We start from the raw sequence: 15,497 nt of genomic DNA, 5'->3' as shown, positions 1-15,497 counted from the left end.
AGTTGGGGCCGAGGGAGCTGTGTGGACTCCTGGGGGGGGGAAGCGTCCTGTGGCCTTGGAAGCGTGAGACCTGGCTTGCTCTCTCATCCCCGGTATGGCCTAAACCAGCCACTGCGGTTGCCACCAGCGTGGTCGTTTGCAGAAGTGTCTTGGTCGCCGTCTACTGGGCGGGGCACTGAGCATGGGCAGGGCCCTCACTTTGCCTCTGTCCCCAGGACGGCCGCCTCTTGCCTGAGTTCAACATGGCAGAGCCGCCTTTGCTCTTCGAGTGCAACCACGCCTGCTCCTGCTGGCGGAACTGCCGGAACCGCGTCGTGCAGAACGGCCTCAGGTGAGGGGCGGGGTGCTGTCCCCAAAGAGGCTCACTGTGGGGGGGGGGGTGTCTGTCTCTGTTGCTGTGTCTTTGCACGTGTCCGTATGTCTGCGTCGGTGTTTCTTTGTGTGTGCCTGTGTGGTGTGTCTCTATGTGTGTATGTGTCTGTGTCTGCGTGTATGTCTCTCTGTGTGTGTTGGTGTCTTTGTATCTGTCTGTGTGTGTGTGCCTGTATGTCTGCGTGTGTCTCTGTGTGTGTCTCTGTGTCTGCAAGTCACACGCGGGGCTCTCTGGATGCTCCAAGATGGCCTCAGGAGCAGAAGCTCTGCTTCCAGCCACTCAGGTTTGGGTTTAGGATGGGCGTGCGGAAGGCAGGAAACAGGCCTGCTGAGAGCTGCCCGTGTGCAGGCGGCCGCTGCAGGGTCAGCATGAGGCTGGCCCCTTTCTGGTGCCCATGTGGTCTCACATCTTTGTGTTCGGAGTCGCGCAGGGGTGCTGTGGCGGCTCTGCCATCCTGTCCCTTGGGCGCTTGGTCCTCCGACCGCCAAGCCAGAGCCTGGGGTTTGGTTGTGGTCCTTTGCCTCCGTGAACAGGCTTGAGGATTGGAAAATAGAAGGTTATGCGGGAGAACTTCCACTGGACACGAGTTTAGCTGAACACTAATTGCATAGCATTTTGGTAGCCATTAGCGTCAGCAATCTTTAATCTTTTCTTTCTTTTCTTTTCTTTTCTTTTTTTTTTTTTGTCTTTTTAGGGCCACACCTGCGGCATCTGGAAGTTCCCCGGCTAGGGGTTGAATTGGAGTTGTAGCTGCCGGCCTGCGCCATGGCCACAGCAACCAGAGATGTGGGCCACATCTTGTGACCTGCACCACAGCTCACAGCAATGCCGGATCCTTAACCCACTGAGCGAGGCCAGGGATCAAACCCGCATCCTCATAGATACTAGTTGGATTCCTAATCTGCTGAGCCATGATGGGGGCTCCCCAGCTCAGTGCTCTTCCAGCTCGCACTCTGCCCTGGTCTGTAGCAGGAGGTCCTTTGGGTGAGGACAGGTGTGCCCGCCTCTCCCAAGGGCCTCTGCACACCCAATGCAGGCGGATGCCTGGCTCTCGGGGCCTGGGAGGCCCCCAGTGGCCAGGTCTGCCCTGTGGTTGGGTGCCCACCTGTCTGTCGCTAGCGCCTCGGGTTCTCATCGCAGCCCCGTGGCTGGGCTCAGTCTTGTCCCTGTGTTAGAGAGGAGCAGCCCGCGAGGCGAGAGGCCCAGGGGCCGCGTTCTAGACGCCGGCTCTCAGGCCGGCTTCTGAGATCCCCTGGACCGGAGGGCCTGAAAGACGCTGTGAGCCCTGCCTTGGCGCGGGGGATGGGGTGGGGTGGCGGTGCTATGGGCGTCACCGCCCCGTTGCACGCAAATTGTCAGGCATCTCCAGGCACAGAAGCCGTCGTTTCTGTCCCGTTCACTCCTGCCACTGGCGAGCCGGTGTGCGAGCTGGCCATGGGGGCCCTGGCCAGAGCGGCTGACCTGTTTTCCAGGACGAGGCTGCAGCTCTACCGGACACAGAACATGGGCTGGGGCGTGCGGTCCCTGCAGGACATCCCCCTGGGCACCTTCGTTTGCGAGTAAGTGACCCCGGCCACCGCCACCGCCAGGAGGGTGGGTGCCCTGCGGTGTGGGGCCCCCAGACCCCTCGGGGCGGCTGCCCAGACCTGGCCCTGCGGCTCCCCCGCCCACTTGGGCTTTTCTCCCTGCACTTTGGCACTGGCGCCTGGTCACTTGAGGAGGTCGGCAGCGGAGGTCCCCGGTAGCGCAGTGGGTTAATGGTCCGGCATTGTCAGCGCCGGGACTGGGGCCGCTGCTGGGGCTCGGGTGGGATCCCCAGCCCCAGAACTCCAGCATATGCCGCAGGCACAGCCGAGAAAGATCCGTCCGCGCTTCGGGATGGTCAGGGCGGGTGGTTTTGGATTCCTGGTGAGATGGGGGGGCTTCTGTGTCATCATCTTCAGGAATCCCGAGTAAGTCCCAGCTCAGTCACAGGCAGGACTCGCCAGTGTCCAGGGACGGTGGGGGCCCCTTGTCTGAGTCCAGGCCGCCACGCAGCCTGCCCGTTCTCGTCACAGGTACGTCGGGGAGCTCATCTCTGACTCCGAGGCTGACGTGCGGGAGGAGGATTCCTACCTCTTTGATCTGGACAACAAGGTACGTGTCTTGAGGGGTCGGGCGCAGAGCGAAGGGGCCGGAGGGGAGGCGGCCCTGGGCTGGCGAGGGGGTGGGCCGGCCGGCACTGGCCTTGCCGGTAGCCCAGAGGGCGCCTGCAGTTGGGGCCCTGAGCCCGGAGGTCCTGAGCTCGCCCCGCGAACCTCACGTGGGAGTCGCGGCCTGGGACATGTCGCTGCGGCCCGCCCCGCACCCTCTCTGTGTGGGTTAGGCTGCCGGAGGGCCCGGGGTCTCCGGGGCGGGTGGGGCTCACGCCTTCCATCCGCATCCCCGGCCTCCGCCGCTCCTGGGCCCTGGTTTCCAGGGCGGGTTCGGAGCCCGCCACACGCTCGGCTCCTTCCTGCTCCCTCCGCCTGGTTGCCAGGGCTGCTCCTTGTTCATATCTTGTGAAGAACTTCCTAGAACTTCCAGGCACTGCTCGTGGGAGGGAAACGAAGGTGGAGGTGGGGCCGAGGGACCCTGTCCCCCCTCCGTCTCGGGGCCAGGCGCTTACCTCCCCCCAGCGCCCGGCTCGGTGTCCCCCGGGCTCCGCCCCGCCCTGCAGCCCCTTGGAGGGAGGGGGGTGCATTTGGGAGACGCCTGTTTCCTGAAGAGGAGCTTGTGCCCTGGGGCCCGCAGCCGGGGGCCCCTCCACCCCGGGCTCGGGCTCGCAGCCAGGCCTTCCTGCCGGTGTCGCCGCTGCGCGCCCGGGCGCATGCGCAGCTGTGCCCCGCGCGGGCCCCTGCGCCCCCATCTGCCGAGCGGTTGGCCTGCGACTGGTTTGCAGCAGCTCTTCCGCGTTCTGGGTAAAGGCTCTTTAGCGACGGGTGCGTCTTGCAGGTGTCTTTCTCCCAGTCTTTCTCTATATGCTTGTGAGCTAATAGCATCCCAAGTAGGTTCTTTAAAACCCGGGTCATAAACACGTACAGCTGTATCGTCTCCCAGAAGGTATCCTTTGCTTTCTTGCTGAAGGAGTCAAGCTTATTTTTTCCCCATGCCGACACCTGCTTCACAGAGCACCATTTGTTGAAAAGATTGTCGAGTTCCCCCTGTGGTGCAGTGGGCTAAAGATCCGGTGTTGCTGCAGCTGTGGCGCAGGTCTCGGCTGTGGCTCAGATTCGATCCCTGGCCAGGGAACTTCCATGTGCCCTGGGCGCCGCCAAGAAAAGACAAGACTGTCCTCCCTCCACCCTCAGCAGCGCCGATTTCATCGTCCGTCAGGCGTCCAGAGAGCCTGGGCTTCCCCCCGTGCCCACTGTCCCAGGCAGGCTGCAGGGTGTTAATCAGCCCAGCACGTGTCCTCTTACCGAGGCGGGGGAGGGGGTGTCTTGGGCGTGTCTGCTCTGCTTGGTCTCTTGAAGTTTATGTATGTAAGCTTTGAAATGAGCTTGACAAGTACCACGGAACTCTAGTGGGGATTCAGTGAGCATAGTATTGGGCCTGTGAGTTAGATCAGGGTCGGGGCAGAGGTCAGTGACCAGTGGAGGTGGTTCGGACCTAGCATTGAGCCGTGGACCTGCTTGGGATCAGACGTGGAGTGTGAACTGGATTGGATCGCTGAGGTCCCCACCAGCTTCCTAGTTCATGGACGTGGTATATACCCTTTCTCTTGTTGGTCATCTTCAATCAGTGCCAGTGATGTTTCCCCCGTGGTGTGACTTGTGTCTTTTGTTGTTGTTTGTCTTTTTAGGGCTGCACTGAGGCATATGGAAGATCCCAGGCTAGGGGTTGAATTGGAGCTGCGGCTGCTGGCCTGCACCACAGCTCATGGCAACGCCAGATTCTTACCCTCCTGAGACTGAACCTGCATCCTCACGCATCCTCGTTGGGTTTATTAACCACTGAGCCACGAAGGGAACTCTTATATTTTGTTGTTTTTGACAACAGGTCTTGATATATTTTTATTTTGGGGTCACTTCATCGCTGTTGACTCACATCCGATAAACTTTTAAGTGTCTGGTTTTGTTTTTGACACACAGTCGCCCGTGTGATCACCAGCACCAGGGAGGCATGGAACCTTGATGTTGACCCCACAGCCTCTGTGCCCCACCATGGTCACCCCTACCCCAGTGGGCCCTGGGCACCTGTGCATCCGCAGGGGAGTTTCTCTGCCTGGCACTGTGACCCGCAGGCCTGCTGGCCGGCTGCTCCTTCCTGCTGGGAGCAGCAACCACAAAAGCCGTGCTGAGCCACATGCGTGTCTCCACTCTAAGTGCCTGCTGTGCAGGTGAGACGTGGCCTCTGTGATGCAGAGTGTGCTTCTCTTGGGTAAACCTCTGGGTGGCGTTGCTGCCGTCCCCCCGTGTGCACTTAATAACCTTGGCAGAAACAGCTGCCAGCCTCGGACGAGGGCTCTCACCCGGGTGCTGATGCCCTGATGGCCGAGTGGCCTCCTTGCCCCTTCTTTTGTGAAGAAATCGCCGAAATCGACTGCCCGTGGTCCCGCTGGGCCACCTGTCGACTTGAGTGGCTCGAGCTCTCGGAGCCCGAGCGGTGTCCTCGTCAGGGGCCTCATGTTTCCTCAGCCTCTCCTTCCTCTTGTGCTCCTGACGTGCCTTTCCTAGAGCAGGGCCCTCTGGACTGCGCGGTGCTGCCTGTGTCGTCTTTGTCTGCTGCAAGGCTGCGCTGCTTTTCTCCTCTCTCTACAGAGTGCATATTTTAGCAGGATTCCATTCAGTCTGTGATCTGTTTTGAGCTCACTTTTACGTGTGGTTTAAGATAAGGCTTGAGGTTCACGGTTTTGTTTTTCCAATTCATGTATTGGGGGGTTTCTTTGGTAAGAATACTTCGGTTCTGGTCTCTTGGTGACTTTCAATCACGCAAAGCAGTTTTATTAGCTGTGGCTACCATGTTATCCATTCGATCCTCAGATATTTTTCATTTTATAAATTTACCATCCCTCTGTCCCACCCCCTGAAAACCACTATTCAACTCTATTTCTGTGAGAGTTTGCCCCCCCCCCAAAAAAAAGGAACGAAAAAAATCCACATACAGTATTCGTCTTTCTCTGGCTAATTCCCCTCAGCTGAGCCCCTGGGTGATCGTCCTGGCGGGATCTCCTTTGTCGACGGACAGTGCTGTGCCCCTCCCTGCTGAACCGCCACGTGACCCAGTCCTACGCACATGCACATTGCCGTGCTCGCGCTCTCCTCCGTCATGTCCTGTCACCGCAGATCGCATAGGGTCCCCAAGCTGTACACAGGACCTCGTTGCTCCTCCATTGTAAATGCAACAGTTTGCATCTACGGACCCCAGGCCCCCCGCCACCCCACCCTCCCCCGGCAACCGCAAGTCTGTTCCCCACGTCTGTGAGTCTCTTTCTGTCTTGTAGACAGTTTCACTTGTGCCATATTTTAGATTCCACATATAAGCGATATCATGTGGCTTTTCTTTCTCTTTCTGAAGTACCTCACTTCGTATGAGAATCTCTAGGTCCATCCATGTTGCTGCAAATGGCATTGTTTTGTTCTTTTTTATGTCCAAGTAATATTCCATTGTGTACCTGGACCACGTCTTCTTCGTCCATCATCTGTTGCTGGACTTTTAGGTTGTCTCCATGTCTTGGCTGTTGTGAATAGTGCTGCTGTGAACATAGGGGTGCACGTGCCTTTTTCTTTTTTCTTTTTTCTTAGGGCTGCACCTGCAGCATATGGAAATTCCCAGCCTAGGGGTTGAATTGGAGCTGCAGCTGCTGGCCTGTGCCACAGCCATGGCAATGCCAGACCCAAGCCGCATCTGTGACCTACACTGTAACTTGTGGCAATGCCAGGATCTAAACCCACTGGAGTGGGGCCAGGGATTGAACCCACATCCTTATGGATGCTAGTTGGGCTTGTTACCGATGAGCCGTGATGGGAACTCTGCATGTGTCTTTTTGAATTTTAGCTTTGTCCAGATACACGCCCAGGAGTGGGATTGCCGGATCCTACGGTAACTCTCTTTTTAGTGTTTTGAGGAGCCTCCACACTGTTCTCCACAGTGGCTGCGCTGATTTACATTCCCACCAACAGCGCAGGAGGGCTGCCTTTTCCCCACATCCTCTCCAGCGTTTGCTCTTTGTCCTCTTGTTAACGATGGCCATCCTGACCCGTGTGAGGTGCTACCTCATGTAGTTTTGATTCACGTTTCTCTAATAATCAGGGATGCTGAGCATTTTTTCATGTGCCTGCTGGCCCTCCATGTCTTTTTTGGAGAAATGTCTGTTTAGGTCTTTTGCCCATTTTTCTTGTGTTTTGTCTTTTTTAGGGCTGCACCCGTGGCATATGGAGGTTCGCAGGCTAGGGGTCAAATCGGAGCTGTAGCTGCCGGCCTTCCCCACAGCCACAGCAACACCTGATCCGAGCCGCGTCTACAACCTACACCTCAGCTCACGACAACGCCGGATCTTAACCCACTGAGCGAGGCCAGGGATCCAACCCGCAACCTCAGGGCTCCTAGTCGGATTCGTTTCCACTGCGCCACGACGGGAGCCCCCACTTTCAGTTAGGTTGTTCGGCATCTTTTCACATAAGACCTGTTGGCGGTCTGTGTGTCTCCTTTGGAAAAATGTCTGTTCGATTCCCCCGCCCATTTAAAAAACTTTATTGTAGTTGATTTACATTGTTGTGTCAGTTTCTGCTGCACAGCGAAGCGGCTCGGTCGCTCGTCTGTACACGCGCTCTTGCTCGTGTTAGCTGTCACCGTGGTCCATCCCAAGGGATCAGACACAGTTCCCCGGGCTGGTGGGCGGGGCCTCATTGTTTTGTTCTGCGGCTGAGTTGGATGAGTTCTTTGCTTATTTGGGGTGTTAACCCCTTATCAGGTATGCAGTTGGCCTGTGTGTTCATTTTCGCCCTGTGAGTGGTTTTTTTCGCCCTGCAGAAGCCTTGGAGTTTGATGAAGTCCTACGTTATTTTTGTTTTTGGTGTCAAATCCAAAAAATCATGTGAGACCAATATCAAATGGCTTCACCCCTCTGTTTCCTTTTGGAAGGGTTGTGGTTCAGGTCTTCTGTTCAAGTCTCCAGTCCGTTTTGCTTTTCGTTCTGATGTAGGACGGGGTCAGTGCTCACTTCTGTGCGTGTGAAAGTAGCGTCTCTTCCGCACCTTTGAAAGGAGGTCTTTCTGGACTGGGTTTGCTCTTTTGACCTGTTTGCTGACCCAGAACCTGCATCGCTGTGTCCTGATTGTCGGCATCCCTCGGGACACGGCAGGTTCAGCTCCAGACACGGCGATGAAGCAAATATTGCGACGAGGCGCGTCACATGTTTTTCTGGTCCCGGTGCGTCTGGTCATGTGGACGCTACACTCCTGGCTATTATTTGTAAGAGCGCTGTCTTGGAAAACAATACAGATGCCTTAATTAAAAACAGAAGTAGTTTATTGCTGAGATGCTAGCCGTCACCCGCGCCTCCAGCAGGTAACACAGATCCCATAACCAGTATGATAGTGTTTGAAGTACTGAGAGTTATCAGAAAGAGACAGACAGGAAGCTGCAGGTGTTGCTGGGAAATGGTGCCCATGGATCTGCTTGCTGCCGGTCACTGGGCACCTTCACGGTCTGCAGAGCTCAGTGAAGCCAGGTGCCCCGGTCCTGGATCCAGAGCAAGTCCGGAGACCAGGCAGCAGTGCGTCAGCCCGCTGTTTCCGAAACCGTGTTGGCCGCTCTGTGCCCTTTGCGTCCCCGTGCAGATCTTAGAGCCAGTGCGTCAGCACAGGAAGAGGCCGCAGGCTTCTGGGGAGGTCGCCTCCTAGCTCGGCTCAGTTTCGGGGTGTTGGTGTGTGGGCAGCTGGTGCCCAGGCCCCCGGGCTTGCTGGCTCCCAGGGTGCGGATCCCACGCACCCTAGCCTTTACTCCCACGCCTTTCCTGTGCTTTTGCTTCTGTAAACAGTCCTGCGTGTGTACCTTCTGACCATTTGTTGCTAGGATATGGAAGTAGTTGTTTTTTGTATATTGACCTTGCTCGGTCCACTTATTAATTCTAGCAGCTTTTTTTTTTTTTTCAAATGGCTGCACCCTCGGCATATAGAGGTTTCCGGGCCAGGGATCGAATCCCAGCCTTAGCTGTGGCAACGCCAGATCCTTTAACCCACTGGCCCGAGCCAGGGATCGAATCTGGCCTCTGCAGTGACCCGAGCTGTGGCAGTCAAATTCTTAACCTGCCACACCATAGCAGGAACGGCTCTAGAAGGTTTTCGACGATTCTCTAGGGTCTTTTGTGTGCGTGCCTGTGCTGTGTGAGTAAAGCCGGGGCTCTGCGTGTCCTGTCTGCGCCGTGCTGCCCGCCCGGCCGGGGCTCTGTCCCTGGGAGGGCGCCCTTGCCGGGGGACTGCCTGCGTCGCATTCCTCCTCCCATCCCTGGGCGCGACCTGGGCCGCTGGCGTTTCGCAGGAACTTCTGGGGGCTCCTCCGTGTTGTTGTGGGCTCTGCTGGGTGGGTGCTGCCCCATCGTGGGGGCGCCCTGCCGTCTCTCATCTGTAATGGGCGACGCGCTCGGGGCCGTTCTCAAGTGTTGGCGGTTCGTGCAGCTGCCGTGAAAGCTCTGGTGGCCGCGTCTTCATTCCCTGGGCTGCGTGGTGGTGACGCGCAGCTCCGTGGGAGGCCTTGTGGACAGGCCTGAGTGGACGTGGCCGTGTCATCAGCAGACGGTCCCCTCCCTCTGGGCCACCGTGTCATGGGCAGAGGACGCTTGAGGAACCCAGGCTCCCGTGGGGCGTGGTGCTCAGAGCTCTGTCCTTGGTCCACCAGGAGTTGCAGGGATCCACGCGGGGTTGTGCTCAGTGTCTTCTGTAGTCACGTGGCGAATAATCTGACTTCAGGGGCCGTCGTTGTCAACTGTCATCCCACGTCCCACTGACTGAGGTGTCTTGCTGCCTGTGGCGAGCCTGCACTCGTCCACGCGGCCCCCATGCGTCTCCAATGGCTTTGACGTCTGGCCCTGAGGAACCTGTGCACTGTGGGTCTGTTTTCCCTGCTTATTTTCTCTTTTTTATTGCTTTTTAGGGCCGCACCCGCGGCACATGGAGGTTCCCAGGCTAGGGGTCCCATCGGAGCTATAGCCGCCGGCCTTCACCACACCCACAGCCACACCAGATCTGAGCTGCGTCTGCGACTACACCACAGCTCACGGCAATGCCAGATCCTTAAGCCACTGTGCGAGGCCAGGGATCGAACCCACAACCTCATGGTTTCTTGTCAGGTTCATTTCCACTGTGCCACGGTGGGAACTGCTCCCTGCCTATTTCCATTCTGCTTCCCTTGTCTCTTGTTCCTGATTCATTTTCGTTTGGGTTCTAAACCCCGCATTTGCGAACCTGCTTGAGGAGAGGCATCCAGGCTCAGGGTCCCTCCTCTGAGATCACCTAGGCCCTTGGCAGCAGTGAGGGTGGTTCGGGGCTGGGCTGTAGCCTCTGGCCTCTGATTCCAGCCTCACCTGGGGTACAGCCCTCAGGGCACCGCCCGCAGTCAGGAGGTCAGGCCCGTCCTCGCCCCCGCGGGCAGCTCGGGGGACTGCCCTGAGCTGGACCCCCTGGAGTCTTCCCGGAGCCTCCGCGCCTTCACGCAGACATTTTTTTGGTTTGCATTTCTTCTTGAAAGTCTGGTGGCGCTTTCCCGCCGTCCTCCGCAGCCCCGTCAGCTGTTGGGCTGCGACGCTGGCCCTGCACGCTCTTTGCCCTGATTCTCACCGGCATCTTTGACCCGCGGGTCATGGGGAAGGGGAGGGGTGTCCCTGGTGCCCCACCCGCTCAGGCGGAGGAGCCTCCTGAGCTGGCTCTGTGCCTCCTCAGATGAGCCTCCGGGGATCGGCTTCCACGCACCTGCGCACCTGTCGGGAGGGACTGTGCGCCCCGCCGCTCTGGGCCGGAGCTGCTGGCGGGACTGCAGAGTCCAAGCCTGGCTCGCTCTCACCAGCTTCTGAGACCTGGAGTCGCTCTGGAGCAGCTCCTGGGCCGCTGGGCACAACCTACAGGGACCTCCCTTCTCTGCTCCTGTGGCTTTGGCGGCTGCCTCTGACCCTTGGCCTTTCAGTCTGTCCTCAGCCCCCACCCACGGGCTGTGCCCCCGGAGGTCCCAGCGACCTGCGTGCCCTCGCTCTGAGCCCTCCCGGGCCGGGCGTGCTGCTCCCTTCTTCCCCCGCGTGGCTCCCGCCCGTCCCAGCTCAGACCTTTGTGTCCCCAGGTCAGGGGCTGATGAAGTCTCATTGCCCCGTCGGGGTCTGGGCCTGGGGTGGGTGCCCCGTGTCCTCGCTGTGTGGCTCCTCGGACTTCAGACCCCCTTGGGCTCTGGATCTTTACAGCGAAAATTTTCCTTTTCAAGGGCGAGTGGTCAGACCGGGCCCTTTCTCGCCGACAGCAGCTCAGCACCCCTGCTGCCGACCTGGTGGTGTCAGGCCGGGGCGGGGGCCCCTGGACGCCGGGTCTGCCATTTGCTCTGCCCCCTCCTGCGCCCCAGGGCAGCTTCCCCCGCTCTGTCCTTTTGTCCACTTGCTCCTCTGCCCAGCGCCCCTGCTGGGACTTGGTTCCTCCCGTCCCCCTCCAGGTCCGCGCCTCCTCTGCGGCCGCGGCCGCCGCCTCGGCGCCGGCCTCTGCCCGACAGGCCGGTCAGCCCCAGGAGGACGGCTGCGGCCCCTCGGCTGCGACCGCCTGGGGGCGCGGGGAGGGCTGCGGCCCGCGGCCCACAAGCGCTCGGCGTGTCTCCGCAGGACGGAGAGCTCTACTGCATCGACGCGCGCTTCTACGGGAACGTCAGCCGCTTCATAAACCACCACTGCGAGCCCAACCTGGTGCCGGTGCGCGTCTTCATGTCGCACCAGGACCTGCGCTTCCCCAGGATCGCCTTCTTCAGCACGCGCCTCATCGAGGCCGGCGAGCAGCTGGGGTAGGTGGGGCCGCCCGCGCCCGGCCTGCGGGGCCCGGCAGGTGCGCAGGGCCCGGCCCCAGCTCTGCTGTCTCCGCAGGTTCGACTACGGGGAGCGCTTCTGGGACATCAAGGGCAAGCTGTTCAGCTGCCGCTGCGGCTCCCCCAAGTGCCGGCACTCCAGCTCCGCCCTGGCGCAGCGGCAGGCCAGCGCCGCGCAGGGCGCCCCCGAGGACCGGCTGCCCGACACCAGCTCCGCCGCCGCCGACCCGCTATGAGAGCTGCGGCCGCGGGCGCCGGCGCGATGCCGCGCCCGCCGCGGTTCAGGGAGAGGGAGAAGCGCGCGTCGAGGTCCCGGCCAGCGCCCGAGGGGCCGAGCCTCGCCCGAGCACTCGGCGGCCCGCGCCGGGGCGCCCGGCGTCTGCGAGGGTGGTTTTGTGGTTTCCGCGTCTCGCTTCCCCTCTGCTCTCCGTGTTCCTGCCCCACCCCGGGCTCCTTGGCGACGCCCGGTCGACCCAGACGCCGCCGTGCGGCCACACCGAAGCCACCGCACCTGCCAGCTGCTCCGTTGGACCGGCCCAGCCGCAGACACCGTCCCCTCCGCCGCCCGAGAGGTCGGGCGGCCCGGGCCGCCCCTGAGCGCGGAGAAAATGGGGCTTTGCTTTTTAAAGACGTCCTCCCTCTGGTCTGTGTGTCAGACTCCTAGCGTTTCTTTTCAAGGAAGCCGTCTGGTGGCAGGAGGCCCGCGAGGACCTGCCCTTGCCCCGCCAGGGCCGCGCGGCGAGGCTGGCACCTTCTCTGATTCCCAAGCCACATGGTATGATAATGACTAAACTGATTTATTTTCTACCATTATTGAACATTAGGACAAACAAAAAATAAAAAACACAAAACACAGACAACGGTGCTGATTCTGGTGTGGTTTCTACTCACCATGTGAAAATAAACTATCAACTGTATAAAGAGAACAAAGTGATTTTAGAATAAAATGCAGGAAAACCTTTTTTAAAGACGTTAGTCTTGTAGTGTGAATAAACTTGCCGTCGCCTTTGGTGTGGTGGCCTGCCCGGTCCTACCCTCTGGCCTATACTTTTTTAAAGACTGTAACTAGTGCAGTAACAGTGGGGTGCGACTCTTCTAGAACATTCATAATGCAGTCACGTTTATTTTTTCTGTTAAAATGTTTTTTGACAGTTCTAAGAGCAGTCTTTTGGCTCAGACCATTTCTTGTTCTGTTTTCAATGAAATCAATAAAAAAAAGAAGTACTTTAAATGAGGTTTTATTATGGTATCCTGTTTCAGCTGGTTTCTGCAAAACGCCTGCACGTCCTGTGGGCCGAGGCGCTGGTGGGTTTCCTGTGGCCCCGGGGCCAGTGGCAGGCCCGGCCCTGGGCTCGCGGCTGAGCGAGTGGACCCGACACCCCCCGCAACCCCCGAGGAGAGGGGTGGCCTGCTCTCCCCTCCCCAGGCGTCAGCAGAACCTGTGTGAGCTGTGCACGCAGGCACATCTGTGCACCCAGCACCCTGGAGGCCGGGGGAGGTTGGGAATGAGATGTTTGGACACGGTGAGGCTGGAGCCTTCGCACTCTCTGGGGTCCCCATCCCTGGCCTCCCCAGGGAGCCTCTGAACCCAAGAAACAGCGTGAAGGCTCTTTTTCTACACGGAGATCGTTCAGTTAGACATCTTCAGACCTTTATCCAGAGCCTGCACTTTGCAAACAGCCCCAACAGGGCACCTTCCCTGTGGTCCTCGGGCCAAGGGCTGTGTGGGGCCTGGGCGACTCAGGGGCGGGCCTCTCTTCCCCGGGGACGCAAGCCGGGTCCGCACGGCTCACTGCCTTTCTCTTCTGGGAGCACCAGGACCACGAGAGGGCCTGTGCTGGCGGGGAGGGGCCGCCTGGAGCTGGGGAGGGTTTCCCTGAGACCGGCCAGCCCTGTGCGTCTGTCCCCCAGCCCTGCCCTCGGGCTGGAGCCCCGGTGACTGGTGACCACGGCCAGCATTTTGGTGCCCTGCCTGTCCTGTGCTGGGCCGGTGCTGGGGGTCCAAACAGCTGTCTGTGGACTCAAGACTCAGCCTGGCTGCAGATCTTTGGGGTGTTGGGGAGGCCTGCGTGGTGAGGCCGAGGGCGCCGGGGGCCGTGCGGTGACCCTGGGTACCAGCCTGACGCTCCTCAACCGGTCCCACCTGGTTGGAGGGACACCGACCGCAGACACAGAGAGGCTCTGGGGGGGCTGGGTGAGGGCAGGTCGGGGAGGCGCCCCGGGGGCTGCAGGTACCTCTGTCGAAGCCAGACCTGTCACACCCAGAGCCCACACCGCGCGGCCCTGGCGCTCCTGCGCGTCTGGATCTTCCCTGCAGGATTTCCCGCTGCTGCTCAGACCACAGTCGCCAGCGTCATCTCCCTCCTGGGCAGTGACCCTCAGGGCAGGGGCCAGATGGCTTATTTTGGAATCTGTCTCCAAAGCCCCATCCCTAAAACGTGTGCCGGCTTTGCCTCCACGAAGCGGGTGTGTTTCCCCAGGTCCGGCACGCGGCGCCGTCAGGCGTCTGATCGCCCGGGGGAGGCTGACCCGGAGTGTGCACTTCGCGCCTGGTGGGTTTTTACTGGGGACCTCGACCGTCTCTTAGTTATTGCGGAGGGGCCCTCGCTCCCTGTGAACGGTCTTTGCCTCGGGTCTTGCCGGTTGTGTTTTCCCGGTTGACGCGCGCAGGCGCTGGATGGTGTGGCCTTACACCCACGCGGACCGGCAATTGGTGTGGTGCATCTACCGTGTAACTTCTGATTTTGTACTGTATGGAGAAAGACCGCCACCTCCACCAGCACCTTGTCTGCTCTTCTGTTTGCCAGTTTGTCTCTTGGATCCGGGTCAGATTTACATGGTGTATGGTGTGAAATAATAAGATTCCTTTATGACTTTTTTTTGCGGAATAACTTAGCTACAGTGAGATGCATGGCTCTTTTGCCAACCAGCTTACAAGTGAGTTTTGAGAAATGCCTTCGCCTTTGTGGCCCATCCCTCATGAAGACACCTGTCACCGAGGGGGACGTCTCTGTCCTTTCCAGCTGGCCGCTGCCTCGAGGAGGCTCCCTGTTGTAACCACACGGAAGGAAGTGGACCACGCGGGGTGCCCCCCGCCCAGCTTCTGCTCCGCTCTTCTGGCCGCAGATGCGGAAGCACCAGCTCGCGGAGCCCTTTGCTTGCTGAGGAGTGTCCCCTGGAGGGACACGCTGCGGCTGCGACCGTCCCTGTGCGCGACCGGCTGCCCTCAGCGGAGAGCCGGAGCTGACGTTGCAGGGAACAGCCAGGCGCCGAGGCCTCGCCCACGCCAAGCATGGGTCCTTGCGGTCCTGTCTGTCCTGGCAGCCGTGGCGGCATCTTGCTGTGGCTCTGATGTCACCCCGGGTGGCAGATGATGCCGAGAACCTTGGGAGGCTCGCTGGCCGCCTGTGCGTCTCCCTTTGTCTTTGGTGCTTTTCCTGGACTGTCTTGTGTTACTGAGGGCAAAGTCCCTGGTCTCCTACAGAATGTAAATGTTTTCTCTCATCTGAAATTTGTGTTCGTTTTCTTAGGAAAAGTTTTGAAGTTTTGACCACAGTTTTGCCTTTTGGTTTTTCTTCTCTGCCGACACCCTCTCTGTCCTCAGGTACCTTTGCCTCCCTCCCCAAGCTTGAGAAGATACCCCCTTGTTTTCTTGTGAAGCCTTCTAGTTTGAGGTTTTATGTTTTGGCCTGTGGCCCGTCCGAGAGCCATGTTCGTCAGCAGTGCGAGGAATGCACACGTCTGCCTCTGGCCGTGAGGACGGGCCTGCTCTGGCCCTTGGTGTGACAGTGCCTAGGCTCTTGTGGCCGTTCCGCACCGCGTCGTGTGTTGGAGGCCTGTCCGTGCTGCACCACGTGTCCGTCCTTTTATGGCCAGGTCATCCTCCGACGCGTGGACGGATCGCGTCGAGCTCAACCACGCGTCAGGACGGTGGGTTAATCCCACGTTGGGGCTCTTAGGAATGATGCTGCTGGGCGTGTCCACGTCTGCGTGTTTGTGTGGATGTGTGTCCCTTCCTCTTGGATGGAAACCTAGGGTGGGACGTGCAGGGTCTCGTGGGGAGAGCTTCCAGGCTGCTAGCCAGAAGCCGCCGCCACCCGCAGAGTCCACACCC

At 59.5% G+C, this 15,497-nt stretch overlaps 1 protein-coding gene across 6 annotated transcripts in view; it reads left to right on the top strand.

Annotated features, from left to right (window-relative positions):
- Window positions 1-12,614, top strand: part of EHMT1 (euchromatic histone lysine methyltransferase 1) — a 137,581-nt gene extending 124,967 nt beyond the window's left edge. For all 6 annotated transcript variants that reach the window (XM_021081200.1, XM_021081202.1, XM_021081199.1 and 3 more), the window contains 5 exons: window positions 216-331; window positions 1,846-1,932; window positions 2,431-2,509; window positions 11,187-11,362; window positions 11,442-12,614. In XM_021081200.1, the coding sequence (XP_020936859.1) occupies window positions 216-331; window positions 1,846-1,932; window positions 2,431-2,509; window positions 11,187-11,362; window positions 11,442-11,619 (636 nt within the window). In that variant the 3' untranslated portion in view covers window positions 11,620-12,614. The remainder of the gene's footprint in view (window positions 1-215; window positions 332-1,845; window positions 1,933-2,430; window positions 2,510-11,186; window positions 11,363-11,441) is intronic.
- The last annotated feature ends 2,883 nt before the right edge of the window (window positions 12,615-15,497 follow it).

The sequence above is a fragment of the Sus scrofa genome, unplaced genomic scaffold (assembly GCF_000003025.6).
Source record: "Sus scrofa isolate TJ Tabasco breed Duroc unplaced genomic scaffold, Sscrofa11.1 Contig1206, whole genome shotgun sequence".
NCBI classification, from domain to species: Eukaryota; Metazoa; Chordata; class Mammalia; order Artiodactyla; family Suidae; genus Sus; species Sus scrofa.
This window is presented reverse-complemented; position numbering and strand designations above follow the sequence as displayed.